The sequence below is a fragment of the Felis catus genome, chromosome E2, assembly GCF_018350175.1.
Source record: "Felis catus isolate Fca126 chromosome E2, F.catus_Fca126_mat1.0, whole genome shotgun sequence".
Taxonomy (NCBI): domain Eukaryota; kingdom Metazoa; phylum Chordata; class Mammalia; order Carnivora; family Felidae; genus Felis; species Felis catus.
Window position 1 is genome coordinate 19,260,694 of NC_058382.1, and position 16,829 is coordinate 19,277,522.

Sequence of the window (16,829 nt, forward strand, 5' to 3'; positions counted from 1 at the left end):
TGGGCTACTCAGGGCTAGTCATTGGCCAAGCCAAGTGTGAGGAGTGCTGGTTTCAGAATCATCTAAGCCAGAGTACCTTCTTGTGGCTGCCTCAATGGATTAGAAACAAAGCAGTCAAGCTGTGTGTGTAATTTATAAAATAGCCTTTATTTATTCTAAGGAACACAGTCAAGTGGTAGCTTAAAAAAAAAAAAAACACTTTTTAAAAGATATTTAGTGTTGTGACCTGGCTTTTTTTTTTTTTTAATGTTCATTTATTTTTGAGAGAGAGAGAGAGAACGTGAGCAGGGGAGAGGCAGAGAGAGGAGACACAGAATAGGAAGCAGGCTCCAGGCTCTGAGCTGTGAGCACAGAGCCCAGTGTGGGGCTTGAACTTACGAACCGTGAGATCATGACCTGAGCTGAAGTCAGACACTTAACCGACTGAGCCACCCAGGTGCCCCTATGACCTGGCTTTGAGCCCCATGTGAGGACAGTGACAGAAGCCACCTGCTGTGGCTTGCCTAGTTCACCCTGCACTGCTAGAGGTTTGGCAGCATGGGCTTATAAGAAATAATCAGTTTTGAGGCTTATGAAGAACAGAAGAAACATTTATGCTGCTGGTATTTGATCAAAAGATTACTTAGAATATATTCATTCCAGAAGTACAAAAATGTTTTAAAGGAATCAATAATTTGTGCTGTTTAAGGGACTGCATATATTAGAATTTTAGCATTACTACGGGAGCACAGTTTTGTCTCCAAAGTCTGAAATTCCCCGATTTATGCAAAATCGACTTCCTGATTTTACTCAATTAGTAAAGAAACGGGAGTAACATTCAGTAAGGTCGTTACTCTTTTTGTTTTTTAGCACAATGGTTTAATCAAAAAGATGGTTTGCCTGAAAATGTCAGGGAGTCTCCCGCAGTCACACCAGAAAAAAAAAATCCAAAAACGCACACGGCACTGAGCTGTTTTCACAAGACTTCCTTTCTAATAAACACACTTTCTCCTCCTCTCAGATGTGAACCTCAGATGCCCAAATACAGATGTGCCAACCACAGGCGCGTTGCTAAGCAAAGGAAAAGGCTAGCAACTCTGTCCAGCAAATTAGATTGTCTGATGGCGTCTGCTCTGTGGCCTCAGACGGGATGAGGCTGCTCTGTGCTCCTGTCCTGCAGGCAGGTTGAAGCTGGTGTCCCTGACCGGGCATGGAAAAGGGTCCTCGTGGGTTGGAACATAAGGACTTTGAGGAAAAACACAAAAAGACTCATTAGAACGGAGGGCGCTCCCCTGGAAAGAGACCCACCGAGGTCCTGTTCTGCGCTCCGGCGACCGGCAGTTCTCAGGCTGGGGGCTGCAAGTTCCGTGGCTGGCCACCTTCTGCTCCGTGGGGCTCTAAAGAGGACGCCAGCCTCAACCAAGAGCCAGAGAGGGGAAACTCTCAAACATTTGACTGGGTTCAAAAGCCCTCGGACACCTTCTGTCTGCCTTTTCCCGGCTCGCATCTGGTTAGGGGCAGTGAATCAGAATTCAGAATCTGTGCTGCCCAGAGGCGACAGGCACAGCAGAGAGGAAACACCCAAATGCAATAAATAACGGCCGGCTCGGGACCCTGCCCCTCCCCCTCCCCCAGCTACCTCTGCAGGGTCTGCTGGTTCTCCGGCATCAGGGACGAACCCCGCCCCCAAACCACCCCACGCTACGTGGAATGCGGGATACGGCTGTCGCTTCTGCACAGGACGGAGCCTGAGTCATTCGCTTTATAGCATCATTTATGGCATGAACTAGGAACGTAATGTGTTTACACAAACACACGACAATTGTACATCGGCATCTTTACAATATTAAAGGAGTCATATACAAGTCTACAGGCGTTGTTACACAGCGCGGGGCTGGCTGGGGCGCCCCTCCGAGGTTTCCCCACCCGGGTGGAGCCAGCGGCGCAGGGAAGGGTGACAAGGCCAGGGGTGTCCATCTTTGGGCCTGTCGTCTGGGAGGGAGCAGGTCTGTGAGCACCCCTCGGGGCCAGTCCTTGTCGGAATCCGGGGCCAACAGCCCCAGGTATGCCTTGTGTCCCAGTCTTATTGGCAGGCTAGTGGAACGGTTTAACTCAAATTCAGTGTGCATATTAGTGTGGGAAAATCGGAGCTGGGGACGGCTTCCTGAGCTGGGGACCCAGAGGACGCTGACACATGGGCCCCTTCACCGTGGGGCCCGTTCCTGAGGTAAGGATGCGGTGTGGCCCCGTGGCTGGTCTGGATGGGGAGAGACTTCTGCAGAAGCCCGGGTGTGAGAACACTCAGGACTGGAAGCCCCAGGGTATTGGTAGGTCAGGTGACTCACCAAAGTGTGGCCTGCACCCCGGGTGGCAGCAAAGGTGAGGGTCTCGGATGGTTCCAGAGCCATCCATCCCCCACACCCACCCAGCCCTCCTCCCAGCAGCCCTGCCCCGTGGGGGCCCTGCTTCCGTTCCTATGGTATTGCCACTCTTGCCTCTGTCTCTGCAACAGGGACCAGAGGTCTCCCAAGCCCCACTCTGCGGGCACCTGGGCCCCGGCCCCCGGGAGCTCCTCTGCCACGGGGGCACGCACACGTCCGGCTAAGAACTGAGCACCAGATGAAGAAGCGTTGGTCCTGGTCGGCCTCTCTGGCTTGTGCAGTTAGTTACTTCCATCTTAAATACTGTAGAAAAATAAGCCATCTGTGACGCAAGGAGACCCTGCGGAGTCTGCCACGCGTGGAGAAGGATGAACGGCTCCTCCGGAGTGGGCCGGGAGGCCTCTGCTGACCCTGCCTCGGAGAACGCTGTGCCAGGCCGGGGAGCCGCAGTGCCCCGAGAACTGTCCCCACCGCAGCATCTTTGGGTCACATTAACGGTCCTTCCGCGGGCATGCCTCCGGCGCCCCACGTTCTGTTGCCATGATACCTGGGGTTCCCTGGGCTGGCTTTGGACGCTCCAGCCCCACCCTCAGTCTCACGCCTACTGCTAAGCAGGCACAGGCAGAACTCCCCAGCACCGTTTCCAGGGCCCCGGGGGGTTCCCCAGGGCCACACGGCCTCAGGTGGGCACTGAGGCAGGGCCTAGTCCAGGGGCTCCTGCTTTATCCGGACCGCAGTAGGGTTGGGCTGCGGTCGCCGCTCCTCACGGCAAAGCACGTACTCGCTGAACTGGGAGGAGTCCACGCCACCCCCACAGGATGCAGCCACGCTAAAGCCCCTCTGAAACAGCCTCTCCAGGACCTGCCAGGGAAGACAGAAATGGTCAGCAATGCCCCGCTGCAAGAGTCTGCCTGGCTGGGCCTTGTGGGCAGGTAGGCATCAGCCAGGGCAAGGCCACCCTCCCCTGACAGCCCACAAGTTGAGCAACCACAGGAGGGACAGGAGCAGCCAGACCCCGGGTCCTCCTGAGTGACCAAACCTGGGAAGGCTGCCCCAGCCTGCTGCGCCCAGGGGTCCGCAGCCCTCATCCAGAGGCAGAAAGAGTCTTCGGGCCCCTTCTCTTCGCCATGATGTAACGTGCCCCCTCTCTCTGGAGAGACCCAGCTCCTTCCCCCGCCTCACTGAGGCCTGACTCCACAGAGGCTCTGCCCTTGGCCTCTGGGCAGCCACCTGCTTCCCTGAGCTGTGAGTCCCAGATGGTTTGAGGCCTGGGGGCTCATCAGCTCAAGGGAACTCGGGGTGGGGAGAAGGAGGAGCCCTCTTGGGGTCTGAGTCTCTACCAGCCTCCACGTCCACGTGGGTTTGTGCCCCTGGGGGGGGGGTCTTGTCACTGTGTCTGACCCCTGTGTCCCACAAGTAGTTAAGTTTTGGCTGGCGGCCTGGGGAATGTGTGCATGGAGGGGAGAGGATGGGACTCTCCCCCCCCCGCACCCCCCCCCCCCCAATGCCCACTCTGCCCTCAGGCAGAAATAGGAGTCTGCTCTTAGGTCTGAAAGAGCTGGTGCAGAATAGGCCCCATCCATCTGGGGTTCTCCAGCTCTGAGACGCTTCGGAGGGAGGCCGGTTCAGAACGGCTCTGGGCAGCCATCTGGGCGCCTGCGGCTGTGTGGGTCAGCAGGGTGCGTGAGGGGGCTCCAGGCCACCTCCACTCAGCCTCTGACCTGCCGCTCCTATGGCCTGGGTTCAATTTGAATCGAAAGGGAGACTCTGGGTGTCAAATGAGGCACACTCTGTTGAAAATACTCTGGGCCATTTTTATAGAACATCCTTTTGGAAAAAAAAAAAAAAAAGCACGGATCAATTTTTTTAAGTCCATCCCCCAGGCGCCATCATTTAATTATGAGCGGGACATAAATTATGCATCGACACATTGTTGCCTCTTCTGTGAGATGGCACGGAGGGCTTCACCGTTTCAGGGACCGCGCCTCCCTCCACCCATCCCTGCTGCCGGAGGGCTGTGGGGAGGCAGGGGTGAGGCGGGTGGGGCGCGCGCGCGCAGCCCTCACCTGCACGGAGTTGAGCCGGCAGTAGCCGTTGAGCGGGAAGCGGATGACGTGCGTGGGGTCCTGGTTCCAGCCGGCGTTGACAGAGTTGCACATGACGTCCCCGGTCTCGGGGAAAACCTCCTCGATGAGGGCCTTCTCGCCACTGAGCGCGATCCGCTCACCCAAGTCCGGCGTGACCCGCACCACCAGGCAGTCACAGGCGCGGCTGCGGCGCCGCTGCTCCTGCTCCTGCTGCCAGCGCTCCAGCTCGCGCACCATGGGCTGCAGCTGGTAGTACCGCGCCTCCTCGTAGAGCAGGCTGAAGTCCTGTGGGCATGCGCAGAGGGGATGGTGGGAGGTGGGGGCCGGTCTTTCCAAGGCCAGCCCCCCACGCCGCCACCTGGCCCCATGCAATACTGTGGAGCTGCGACCCCCAGGGCTCAGTGTGGACTGGGATGGTTGTACCCATTGTACAGATGGGGGAAATGAGGCTCAGGTGAATGCGTACAGGCACAGGAGTCTAGCCTTGACCGAAAGGCAGCAGTTGGTGTCCACCTTTGCCAGACTCGTCCCACAAGTCCCACACTCGCTCTCTTCCCATCTGGCCCCAAACCCCTGGAGCAGAGAGGGGCCTCTGGAAAGACCAGGGGGCTGCACTAGTGGAGCCTGAGGCTGTGCCTATGTCTGGAGACCTGCTGCCTTCTTAGAATCCCAGAGAAGTGAGGCTGGGCACAGAGCAGCAGCACCCTCATCTGCCCCGGAGGAGCTCACAGCCCAGCAGGGAGGCAGGGCACACCTCCCTGGGTTGGATTTCCCGCATGCTGTCTACCAGCTCTGAGGCCTCTGGTCATCAGTTACCTCCTCAGAGCCTCGGTTTCCTCGTCTCTAAAATGGACATAAACGCCCATCTCAGAGAAGGGGGCGAGGGCCAAAGGACAACAAAATGCGCCAGGTGCCGGGCCCACCCCGCTCTAGCAGGCAGGTGAGGAGGTGTCTGGGAGTGGGAAGCCCACCCCCAGGCAGCCGACTCCCAGGCTGGCATGCTCATGCCATCTGTCCCCCAAACACATGTGCACCCATATGTGCCCTGGCCCTGAGTAGCTCAGGACCCATGACTCGGGCCAGTCACTGGGGCTCAGCTCAAGGCTGAGTCAGGACGCCCAACCCCCAAAGCAGGGCCCATCCTATAGGCCCTAAGCCCCTTCCTTCCCGCTGCTGGCCCCCCAGCCTCTGGAACCCCTCCGAGGAAAGCCCAATTTCCCTCCACAGGGGCTCCCCAGGGTGCCATCCTGGGCATCTGCTCTCATCCACTCCAGAGGTTTTAAACGACATCGGCACACATTTTTTCTTATGGCCCAGAACTTCTCCACCCGATGCCACACCACCAATTCCACGCAGGAGTGAGGTGTAACACTCCCTCCAGCCCGTTCCACCCCTGGGCCTCCATGCATCCACTCAGGCCGCAAGCCAAAGACCAGGAGGCAGCCTCAAGAATGCCCTGACCCCCCACCGGTCCATACCACGGCCTTCTATGGCCAAGTCCTAAACATAAACCCAGTCTGCCCCTTTGCCCCATCTTTGCTGCCTCCAATCAGGACCAAGGCCTTCAGGAAACTCCCTTGGCCTCCTGCTCCCGCCCCTCACCCTCCTCCTCCACACAGTAGCCAGGGCTAGCAGACCTGTCACTCCCTGCTCACATCCCTGCCACCGCGTTCAGGGTAAAATGCCACCAGCCACATGCCGAGCTAGCCACCAAGGTCCCACCTCAAACAGCAGCCTCCTTTCCCGTCCCCGTTCCTACAGCCCCAGGCTGACACCTTCTCTCTGGTTCTGGATGGTACCAAGCTTCTTGCCACCCTGCCCGCTCACCAAGACCCTCACACCTGTTTGCCCCTGTTCCTCCTTCGCCATCCAGGGAAGCATCCTTCCCCCCAACCCCCCTGGGGCCAGGTTCTCCATGCTTCCCCTTCACCACGCTTCACTTCCAGGAAACATTTGCTCCCCCACCAAGGGGATTCAAGCATTTCGTTGTTGTTGAACATCTGTCTTCTCACTAGATTGTAAGTGTGATGAGGACAGGACCCATTTCTGCCCCGGATTTCATTGTATCTTCGGCCTGACTTTGGTTGTTGGCACCCAGCATCAGTTGGAGGGAGGACAAAACAGCACCAGGGCCATTGGTCCTCAGGGTACAGGAAGGGAGGGAGGGAGGGAGGGACAATTGCTGGTTCAAGGCAGGTCTAAGCTTCCTTCCTCTGGGATCCCCAGAGCCACGGAGGGGCCCAGCACTGAGGCAGCCTCTCAGAGCCAGATTGGCTGCCCTGGACAGGCTCACCCCAAGACCGGGGGATAACCTTTCATTTGAAAGGTATTGAGTTTGCACCAGGCTTCCCCCTGCAAATTGCTGACAAGGAGCACACGTGGGAACCTCTAAGTCCCGTAACTCTGATGCACGACCGTCCCTCACTCAACACGGCAAATGAAATGGGGTAAGCGCCACTGCTTAATTGTTGTTACACCCTGATAAATAAGCTAAAAACGTGAGAAAACAAAATTAGTTTAGAAAAACTGATTTAGCCCTCGGCTTCATCGTTTAACTTTTTATGGTTGCCATGACGACCATGGGTCCATTTATTAAGTCACAGCGTCCCCTGTGTAATGCCACCGCACAGGCATCGCTGGGGAGCTGCCGGCTGCAGACTTACCTTGAAGTCATCTGGGAGCAGCAGTTTTGACGTCCTCAGGAAGCTCAGGACGTAGCGGAAAATCTCCCCATCCCGGTCGATGAAATAATGTTGCTTTAAACTGTCCAGGACGATGGGTTCAGTGCCATTGAAGAGGCGGCTTATTCTGGGAGAGAGAGAGAGTGGGATGTCTGATGGAAGGGCCAGACCACCTGCCCTGCCCCCACCCCCTAGGGTCTGCCCTGCTGGAGGGGCGGGGGGCCTCACATGGGTCACTCTGGGACTGTACCGGGCATGACGGATGTCCGCATACACCAAGGGCAGCCCAGGCCGCAGTCAGGACACTGGCACACGCTGTATACCCAGCCTACACTCACAAGCCACAGCCAGAGAGAGACGCGCCTGGCTGCATGCACCCACGGACACATGACAGGCTTGGAAAACTACAGCGAGACAAAGACATAGCCTCGTTGCCCCATGCACGCCAACCCCTGCCAGAAAGACCCCGCCCCCCCCCCCGAAAACTCCCACTGACCGTCAGATACCCCAGCCCATGGCCACACACCCAGCTAACACGCGTAAGCCCGGCAAGACAGTCTTGGGTCCCACACCTCGCCCAAGCCACACAAATGAGCGGCACACAGGACACACCTGGGCGAGAGGCACAGGCTCCCACGGTCCCCTCCCTTGCAACACACAAATCACACGCAGACCCGGACGCGCCCAGGCAAAGGACATGCCGGCCAGCATGAACCGAGCAGAGAAACAGCCGTTTGCACTGGACAAACTCACAGGCAGACCATACAGTCACCTGCTCAGGGGGCCCTGGGGGAGGAAGAGAGGCAGGCGGGAGGGACAGCATGTGCCACAGCAGACGTACACTCAACAGCATGCTTGCACACACACTGCGGTGTGAATGCGTCTGCACGCACCACGGTCTACACAGAAGCACGCACTCCAGTGTGCCCACATGCTGGTGGATGCACGCAGACAGGTCCCATCCCGGCACCCTGTCCTCTGAAGGGCACTTGGTTCTGACAGAAACACAGGACCTGCAGGATGCTCGTGGGGAGCCCCTGATACCTGTCCCCATCCGCTCCAGGGAGGACCCTGGCCTCAGGGCCAGGGCTGGGGCCTCTGCGATGCCCAGGGTGGCTGGCCCCATCTGGCTGATTCCCTGGCTGCCCCCAGGCCCAGCTGTGGACAGTTAGGAGCCCCCAGGAGGGGTGGGGACAGCCGAGAGCTTGACTCAGGAGCAGGTGGGAGGTTGGCAGTGTCCCCTCAGCAATGACACCCCCAGACATCCTTCAGCAGGCGGGGCCCCACACCAGCTAAACCCTGCCAAGGCGGCAGCTTGTAGGCACAGCCCGGGAGAACGGTGGCCTGGTCTGGGACTGAGGCCTTCTAGCCCAGCCCGCACAAGCTGGTGCCTAAGCCTCCTGCCTCACTGCCCCTACCAGCAAGGACCCTCCAGGGGTGCTCCCCTCTCCGCCAACAGCCCAGTCCTCCGTCCACTCCAACTCACTGTTCCTGAGGCCCTGCTCTGCCCGACCATTGTGTGCCAGTGCATGTGAGCGGGGCAGAAGCTGAGGGGTTAGAGTCTCCAGAGCCTCGCTCAGAGCCTCCCATCTACACTGTTCCCCACTCTGGTGGCCTGGCACACTCAAGGCATTGGCCGGGAGGGCCCGCTCAGGTGTGCAGCAGCCATGCAATCACACATTCTCCCTCTGGGGACATGGCCCAGCCCCTGTCCCAGTGGGGCTGTAGAAAAGGCAAGGCTAACTCGTGGACGCGCGTGAGCCGCTCAGAGTCTATGATGTGGCGTGGAGAGGCCCCAGCCTGTGGAACCAGCACTGCCATCACCCAGATACGACTCATCTCAGGACTCCTCAAGCCATGGAGCCCTCTCTCTCACCTCCCCACGCCCGGGGGACGCAGCCCCTGCTGGAAAGCCTTACGGGCTTCATGGCCTGTTCCAGCTGCCCAAGTCCCCAAAACCTGACCTCCACAGAGCTTGGGCATTCAGATGTCAGAATGAGGGCCATCCAGCACCCTAGAGACAGAGGGGACGAGGCAACACTGCCTGTCCCATGGGCAGTCCTCAGCAGCAGACAGCCGAGGGCCCAAACATGGCACCAGCAGGAAGAAGGAAGAGCCACATCCACAGGCAAGCCAGCAAGTCCACAGCCTCAGCCTCCCTGTGGGACTTTCTCTCCCGTTCCTGGTTGAGCTCAAACACTCTGTGCAGCAAGCGATGTTCTAGGCCACGGCTGGCTGGGGCTCCACACCATCCTGTTGGTCTAGAGGGCTTCCTGGGTCACCCACATTCCAGGGCTGGCTGGGTTCTAGGTTGTCCTGTTGGTCCATGGCCAAAAGGTTCTCAATCCGCCTTACTTTAAGACTGGTTCTAGACCTTGCCATCAGTGTCTCTCCAAAGGACAAAGGCCTTCCATGCCCTCAGGATTTGAGGCTACCAAGGATGAGAGCAGCTTAGGGCAGGTTAGGACAATGGTCACAAAAGGACAACCCCCGCCTCCCCCACCCCCCATCACTTCGCAGGGTCTTGGGAGCCAACTCCTTTCTGGGCTACCCTCTGAGAGAGGCTACAGGGTTTTGGGGCGCCTCTGACCCCAGCTGATGGAGGTCTTTTGTTTAAGCTTTGGCTCCAATTTCCCGGATGTTTCGGTGGAAGATTTTATTAGTAATTTGCAGCTTCCCACAGCCGGCATGGATACCAGCTTGGGACTGTGATGGCAGCAGCTAAAGGATGTCCGGCAGGGACGAGGGAGGCGGCAGCCCCTGGAGTTCATTTCCAGCCCTGGGCAGCCGTGCTCTGCTCTTTATGGGCAAGGGCTGATGGCTTTCCCTGGGCCACCCAGTGGTAGCACCTGCTCCCTGATGAGCCAAGAACCAGAAGCCCAGACATAGTCCCGTGGGCACGGGCCCCGAGGGTGCAGGGCACTAGCCCCCTGGTCTCACAGCACTGCCCGAGGTGGGACTTTCCTGATACCCAGAACCCCCCGCCTCCTCGGTGACCTTAGCAATCTTCTCCATCGCTTGGTGACTCATACATCAATGCCACCGGGTGAGGGATTGATCTTGGTTTCCGGAATTGGTGAAAAACATTTCTTTTTAATTTTAATGATTCACCGAAAGAAGGATGAGAGAGATCTGAGGGGCTCTTGCCAGCACAGCAGCCCCACCCACCTCCCAGGCCCGGCCTGACTCACTGTCCGCTGACTGTCCTACAGGTCACGCCGCCCGTTGGCCTCGAGGCCGAAGCTTCAGGCCCTGGGAGCAGCCCTGCCCTGAGCCAGAAGCCATCCAGGCAAGAACAACAGATTCATCGCAGAGCCCCAGCCTCGGGGAAGGCACGCAGACTGCCACCCCCTCCAGGCACATCCTGCCGCCGAGGGTCCCACCTGCCAGATCACGAGCCACGTGGCCTCGGCTCCCTGGTGAGGAGGCCTGCCCCACCACAGAGCAGCACGATGGGCAAAGATGAGCTGCCCTGTGGGTATGGGAGGGGAGGGCCACCCCCTGTCCTTGCTGCTCCCAGGCAGCAGCCTGGAGACGCGAATGAGGCAGCCATTCCCTGCAGGCCTGAGCTGCGATGGCTCTAGAAAGGCAAGTGTCTGATTTCAAGAAACACTCTTCAGAGAGGTTGTGGGCAAGGGTTTTATGAATTTCACTCACAAACGTCGCCAACCGATTAAGGGATGATCTATCTCAAACAACCCGGGAATGCCGCAGAAGGCAAAATTGAAATTAAATAAGCAGAATCCATCTCCCATCCTAGACAGAGCTCACAGGCCGCCACCGCCACGTGGCCTCGTGGCTGCGGCCCCGGCGAGGCCCCAAGTTCACCAGTGCCTGCCCCAGGCCTCAGCCTCTGCTGGGCCGAGGGAATGAAGTCCCAACTGCCATCTGTGCCCCAGATTCCCCAAATTCTGAACTGGACTCTACATCCACCTCCAGCATGTGCTCCTAGAGGGAGCACTCCTGCCCCCGTGGAGGGCTCCGCCCTGGCCCTCACCAAGCCGCCATGCGCTAGGACTCCTCCACAACGAGCCTTCGCAACAGCGACAAGGCAGACTGACAAGAAGGCTTCCCAGAGATGATCCCTTGGTGTCTGGGGGATTAATTAACTCCTCTTGTTTTTTTTTTAAGTGTATAAAACGAGGGCGATACCCCGTAGCCTTGGCCCTCCTGCTGCTCAGCCCTCGGCGGTGGCCGCCTCACTGTGCCAGGGAGCAAGCAGTCGTGGGCTCTGCGTGCAGCGTGCTGTACCATCTCCAGGGGGTGCTCAGAGACCCAGCCCATCTCTGGTCCGCCCTGCTCCTATGCCAATGGGAAACCAGGTCCCTGGGAGGGACGTGCCCCAGTGGCGGGAGCGGGGGATCTGACAGCGCCCAGCACCTCCCACAAATAGGCCCGGGACTCAGGAGCTCCAGGAGCTGGGCGGAGAGCCAGGTGCACTGTTGGGATGCTCCTGGTCAGAGACACCTCATCTGCAACTCCCCCTACCTCCCCACCCCTGCCCAAGGGAGCCGGCTGCTACACCCGAGGGTCTAGCAGTGGCCACGCGGACAGACAAAGCTGGGAACTGCAGCTCCCCTCATCCTCCCCCTTGTGTACTTAACCAAGGGTCAGAGTAGGAAACGGGATTAAATACTTCTCTCCCCCAGGATCCCAAGGAGCATGCAGCATGGCTCACAAATGATCCTTGGCAAAGGCCAGGCCTGAGGCTCGCTCAAGGGGACCCTGAAGGTACCTGAGATTCCCCAGCCAGCTGCTGGCCACTTTCAGGTGGGGCTGGCCCTGCGTAAGGGGCTTCTGCCGGTGGGTCGGGAGCTCTACCGGGCACTTTCAATACCACCAGCACAGGGTCACAAGTCCCTGCAGAAAACATCTCTTAAGAGGTAGACTCGGCCTCCCAAACTCTAGTCCTCCAGGTCCAGGAGAGTGGGAGGGCCCTGGAGAGCCTGAGTGGCTGACAGAGGAGACAGAGCCCACTGGCAGCGGGCTGCAGATGGGACCAACAACCACCGTGCGCCTGGTGCTCCAAGGGGCTCAGCTCTTACCTGGAGTCAGGGTACTTGGTGAGCGTGGCCAGGCTGCTGGTGTACATGTGGCCACCCACATCGATGTGCACGGGTGCGTTGGACTTGGTGAGCTGGGCTGGCAGTGGGATCCCCTGGGCGGCCAGGGGAGACACGGGCGACCGGGTAAGAGACAACCGGGACATGCTTCCTCCCTCCTGGAGATGGAAACAAGGTGAAAACGAGAGCTTCTCCACAACAGAGCTGGGCACTCCCTTTTATTGCCAATGTGATCACAGATCTAATCAGATCACTTCTGCCTGTGCCTGATCACATATTCAGCTGACAAATTATGGCCACCACTGTAATTAAGTGTATTTGCATCATTTTCTTCAAAGAACCAGAGGGAAAAAGAAAGATGCTTATTAGCAATAAGAAATCAAGAAAAAAAAATTTCAAGGTGTCAGCCTCCAGGGGCATAAAACAAACTGCAAAATTCTAATTAAAGGTCGCGGGCTTATGTGTTAGATGTGAAATATCCCCTGACAAACGAATCACCAATTTGTGAATTGGGATTCAGGGGTTTTTGCAAGTTTGTCTCAGTAACGAGACACCTCTAAATTAGTGACTTCCTCAGCACCTAAGGCGTTGAGTTTTATACATGTAGTAAATTTCACATCAAATTAAGAGCATTTTTGTTTCAAAAAATACATAATCGCACAGCCAGTCAACAGCCATCTCTTGACTGCGGCGGCTGGGAGGAAGGGCGGCGGGTAAGCAGGCAGGCGCTGGGGATAAGGGCAGAGAGGGGGCCACCGGCCGCTGCCCCAGCCCACCCTGCTGGCTCTCACCGCAGTGCTGGCGCTGCCGTGGGCGTGAAGCGAGGACCCGCTCGGCCGCTCCTTGCGGTGAGGCATCTAGGCTTCCATCGCTGCCCAGAGTATCTGTGGGGAGCACCGACAAAACCATAGGGCTTTTACTCCTCAGGAGTCGTGGGCGCTGGGTCTCCCAGAGTCAAAGACGCTTGGAATCCTCCTTTCTGCATTTTCTCTCTGGGACCCCCCACCACACAGCCCTCTCCAGATTCCACCCGCCACTACCCTATCCCCACGCTCCAAAGCCGTAGCAGCTTACACGCACACACGCGCGCGCGCGCGCGCACACACACACACACACACACACACACACACACGTGTTTTCTGGGCAGCTCCACGTCTAATTCGGCTAATGACAGTGCTGAAACATATGCTCACCATTATTGCCCCAAAATGTTTCAGAACAAATCTGATTTTCCTGGTATTTTGGTTCAGAGCCATGTTACCAACCGTGTCTCCTCTTGCATCAGCAGAGAGCCCTGTGGACCACAGCTCAGGGAGGATCCCCCAGCCTCCATGGGCTCGGGAGCCCAGGACTCTGAACACCGTCTCCATGGTGTTAAGATGCAGTGTGAGAATGGCCGGTCACAGAGAAGTCTCTTTAGGCAGAAGCCAGGGCATAGGGAAGAGTGAAAGTCACTTAGGAAGCCACCTCTCCCCTAGGGCGCCTAAGAGAGGAAACTTGTCTTTGTTTGCCTGGCCTGCACCTCTGCAGTTTCAACCCAGACCCCCAGAATGGTCTTGTCTGTGCCTAATGTATTCCAGACCCCCTCAGGATCACACCCCCCCCCCCGCAAGGCACTAGAGAGCTGGCCGGAAGGAAACAGAGAGCAGCTCAGCAAACGGACCCTCCGTTCTGCTCTTCTCCACTAGTGACTTTCCTGTGTGCCACGACCACCTGAAATAAGCCTGTCTCTCAGTCACTAGAAGCCACCTTAGGACCCTGCCGAAGGGGGGCGGGGGGTGGGGGGAGAAGAGGTCTATGCAGCCCTCTGCATTGACCTGAGGCTGTCTCATAGGGCACAGTGAACACCAACCCCCTCCCACACACATACACACACACTGGCTCCCACAAGCCTAACCTGGACTTCTCCGTCGCAGGTTTGACTTTGTGCCTTGAAATTCAACATCCAATTTTAAAACATGGACCAAGGTCCAACGAACGTCAATACTGCACATTTAAGTGAGGTTACCATCCTAGGATCTGTTCTGCCCTCAGTGCTCTGGCAGGTTCCCTGGCATGAAACTGGGGTGGGGGTTGCGATTAAACAGTGATGTTTAATTTATACTCTCACTGGGGGGCTACTCAGGGTCTGCGGCTTTTGGCATTCCTGACTTCCGGCCAGCTCAGAAAAGAAATGCAGGTCACTTATCTCAAGGAAGTTCTGAGAAACCAAAACAGACCTCAGGATGGGTTTTCCTGCCCTGGGAGGTTCTGCTGGGGGAGGAGTCACAAGGAAAGCCACAACTGCGGATAAAGTGCGCTGGAAGGGATTCCAATGGAAATTCTATCAAAGCGGACTGCGCAATGTTTCACTCAAGTGACATTTAACACCAAGTACCCATCACAGAAGCTGCTCAATCCTGTTCTCATCCAGCCTCTTCTCCATCACAAGCGCAACCTGATGTTCACTGGCAAACCAAAAAACTCACCGTTGGAAGCCCCAGGCTTTACGCCTCCACCAGAACCTCCAGGGCTGCCTCCGGCCAACGCATCTGTGCTGGACAAGGACCCTTTCCCCGACACCACTGCTGAGGTCAGAAGCACAAAAGTGGGTGCAGTAAGAGACGCAAGTTCATTTCTTCAACATCACCGGCAAACCCACGACCCACCACCCAGCCCCAGCGCGCCCCGGCCCTCCCGAGGCTCGCCCAGACCGCCTGTTGCAGGGGTCTCCGCGCTGTAGCGTGCTCCAGGGCCCGCGGGTCTCCAAACTGGCTAGGTATTGACCCGCTTCCCTGAGCTGCGGTGGGAGCCCCGGGTCCCGCGCCCGCCCGCCGCCTCCGCCGCCGCCGCGCCCCGCCCGCCGAGCGGAGGGAAGCGAGCAGAATGCCACGCTCATTTACACACAAAATGATTTTGTGTCCCATTGTGTTCGCAGTTGTTCAGCTCTCTGGGGGTGATTAAACTGGCTGAGCTGCGGCAGCTTGAGACGATTTCACTAAATCGCTTCTTCGTGAAGTCGCTTCTTTGCTAAGCTGTTATTTTAACCATAAAAGGTAAACAGAAGGCGCCTCGCGAGCTCCCTTCAGCTCTGCGCCCTGGGCGCCAGCCGCGGGCGAGAGTGCCAGGGGCCTGCGGAATTGTCCGGGATGGAGGGGGAGGGCGGCGGAGGGAGGCGGGCATGCCACCTGGTGCGCGCCAGCCCCGCCGCAGAGCCCGCCGGCCGGTGTGAACTTCGGGGCGGCCGGAGCCGGCTGGGCCGAGGCCGGCGGCGCCGCGGGGCGGGGGTGGCCACGGAACCGGAGTGCCTGGCAGGGCGGGGAGGGGTGTACGGCGGGGGCGGGGCGGAGGACAAAGTTAAATCAAGAGGCAGACACTTAGAGACCACAGATGGGAAGCTCGCCTAATTAAGGACGTAAAAGCGCTTTTGTTCTCAAAGTTTATTGTTGCCGGGATTAAAAAAAAATTAATTGAAACTAATGCTGTTATTCACTCGTGCAGTTAAATTCCTTCATGCACATTTGAGACACGGAGTGAAAACTTGAAGCTTATCTTTCTGCAGTCGAGGTGGGGGGCAAGGGATGACGGAAAGGCGTTTGGGCTGCGGGAGAGGGGCATTTCCGAATGTGTGCCCCGTGCGCGCGTCCAGGTCAGGGGGTACCCGTGGGCAGCAGGAGCCCGAGGCGTCTCCGCAAGGCCCGCCCGGGGCCCCCAAGACCGCGCGCCTGGGACCACCACCAGCTCGCCGGCCCCCCCGCCCCGTCTCGGACTCGCGTGGTGGGCGTCAGACGACGCACATCTGTCCCGTTAGAGACTTTTTCTCTCTGATTTGGGCGCCAAGCCGGGCCCTGTGCGCCCCCGAAGCCCCAGAGGCGTGAGCCCGGGGCTGACCCCGGAAACTCGCTGGCCCTGCAGGGCGCTCGGCCCTGCACTGAGGCCCGAGTGCCGGGACCTGCAACACCACCACCCCCACACCCCGCCCCGCGCGGCAGGAAGCTCGGCGCCCGCCCGCGTGGGGAGGGTCCACCCGGGGCCAGGGCCAGGGCCAGCCCACGTGGGCAACCCCCCCTCCTGCGCCAGGCCTTTGTGCTGGGTGCCCCCGCGCCGCCAGCCCCCGCCGCCCGGCACCGGGACAAAGCAGCCGCCCCTACCCAGGTCCGAACCCCGGCCGAGCTACTTTCTCGGTATCACCGCCACTTTGGGGACAGGGGTGCGCGGCGCCGAGCGGTGGCCGCCCGCGCGGGGCTTACCTCGGAGCCGGAGCGGCGGATCGGGCTCGGGCGCAGCCCCCGCCCCCCGCAGCCGCCGGTCTCGGGCGCCGGGCGCAGCCTGGCCGCCTATGCTCGCTGCGCGGGTCGCTCCGGTCTCGTCCTGGAGTTACTTTCTCTCTCGCCCCCAACCCTCCCCCCACCCACCCCTCCCGCCCCGGCCCCCGCTTCGCGCGGCCCCTCGCGGCGCGGCGCGCCGGGGCCTCCCCTCCCCGCCCTCCCCTCGCCTCCTCCCCTCCTCGCGGCCGCCGCCGCCGCCACCGCCGCCTCCTCTTCGCGCCGCTCTCCGGCTGCCCTCCCGCCGCTCCCACCTCCTCTCCTCCCTCCTCTCTCTCCAGCGGCCTTCCCTGATTGCTGGCGAGAAAACCAGCCCCCCGCCCCAGCCCGTAGC

At 58.9% G+C, this 16,829-nt stretch overlaps 1 protein-coding gene across 2 annotated transcripts; it reads right to left on the bottom strand.

Moving 5' to 3' along the window:
- Positions 1–1,735: 1,735 nt before the first annotated feature.
- Positions 1,736–16,575, bottom strand: KCTD15 (potassium channel tetramerization domain containing 15). Of its 2 annotated transcripts, none has more exons than XM_023245084.2 (7): positions 16,421–16,575; positions 14,660–14,758; positions 12,983–13,075; positions 12,174–12,349; positions 7,111–7,255; positions 4,427–4,732; positions 1,736–3,221 (listed from the first exon to the last, which is right to left on the bottom strand). In XM_023245084.2, exons 3-7 carry the CDS (start codon positions 13,046–13,048, stop codon positions 3,063–3,065), a joined length of 852 nt encoding a protein of 283 aa, XP_023100852.1. In that variant the 5' UTR covers positions 13,049–13,075; positions 14,660–14,758; positions 16,421–16,575; the 3' UTR covers positions 1,736–3,062. The 2 variants fall into 2 exon arrangements, with proteins under 2 accessions (XP_023100852.1, XP_023100853.1); XM_023245085.2 differs by having other exon boundaries at positions 14,660–14,755; positions 16,421–16,574.
- Positions 16,576–16,829: the final 254 nt, after the last annotated feature.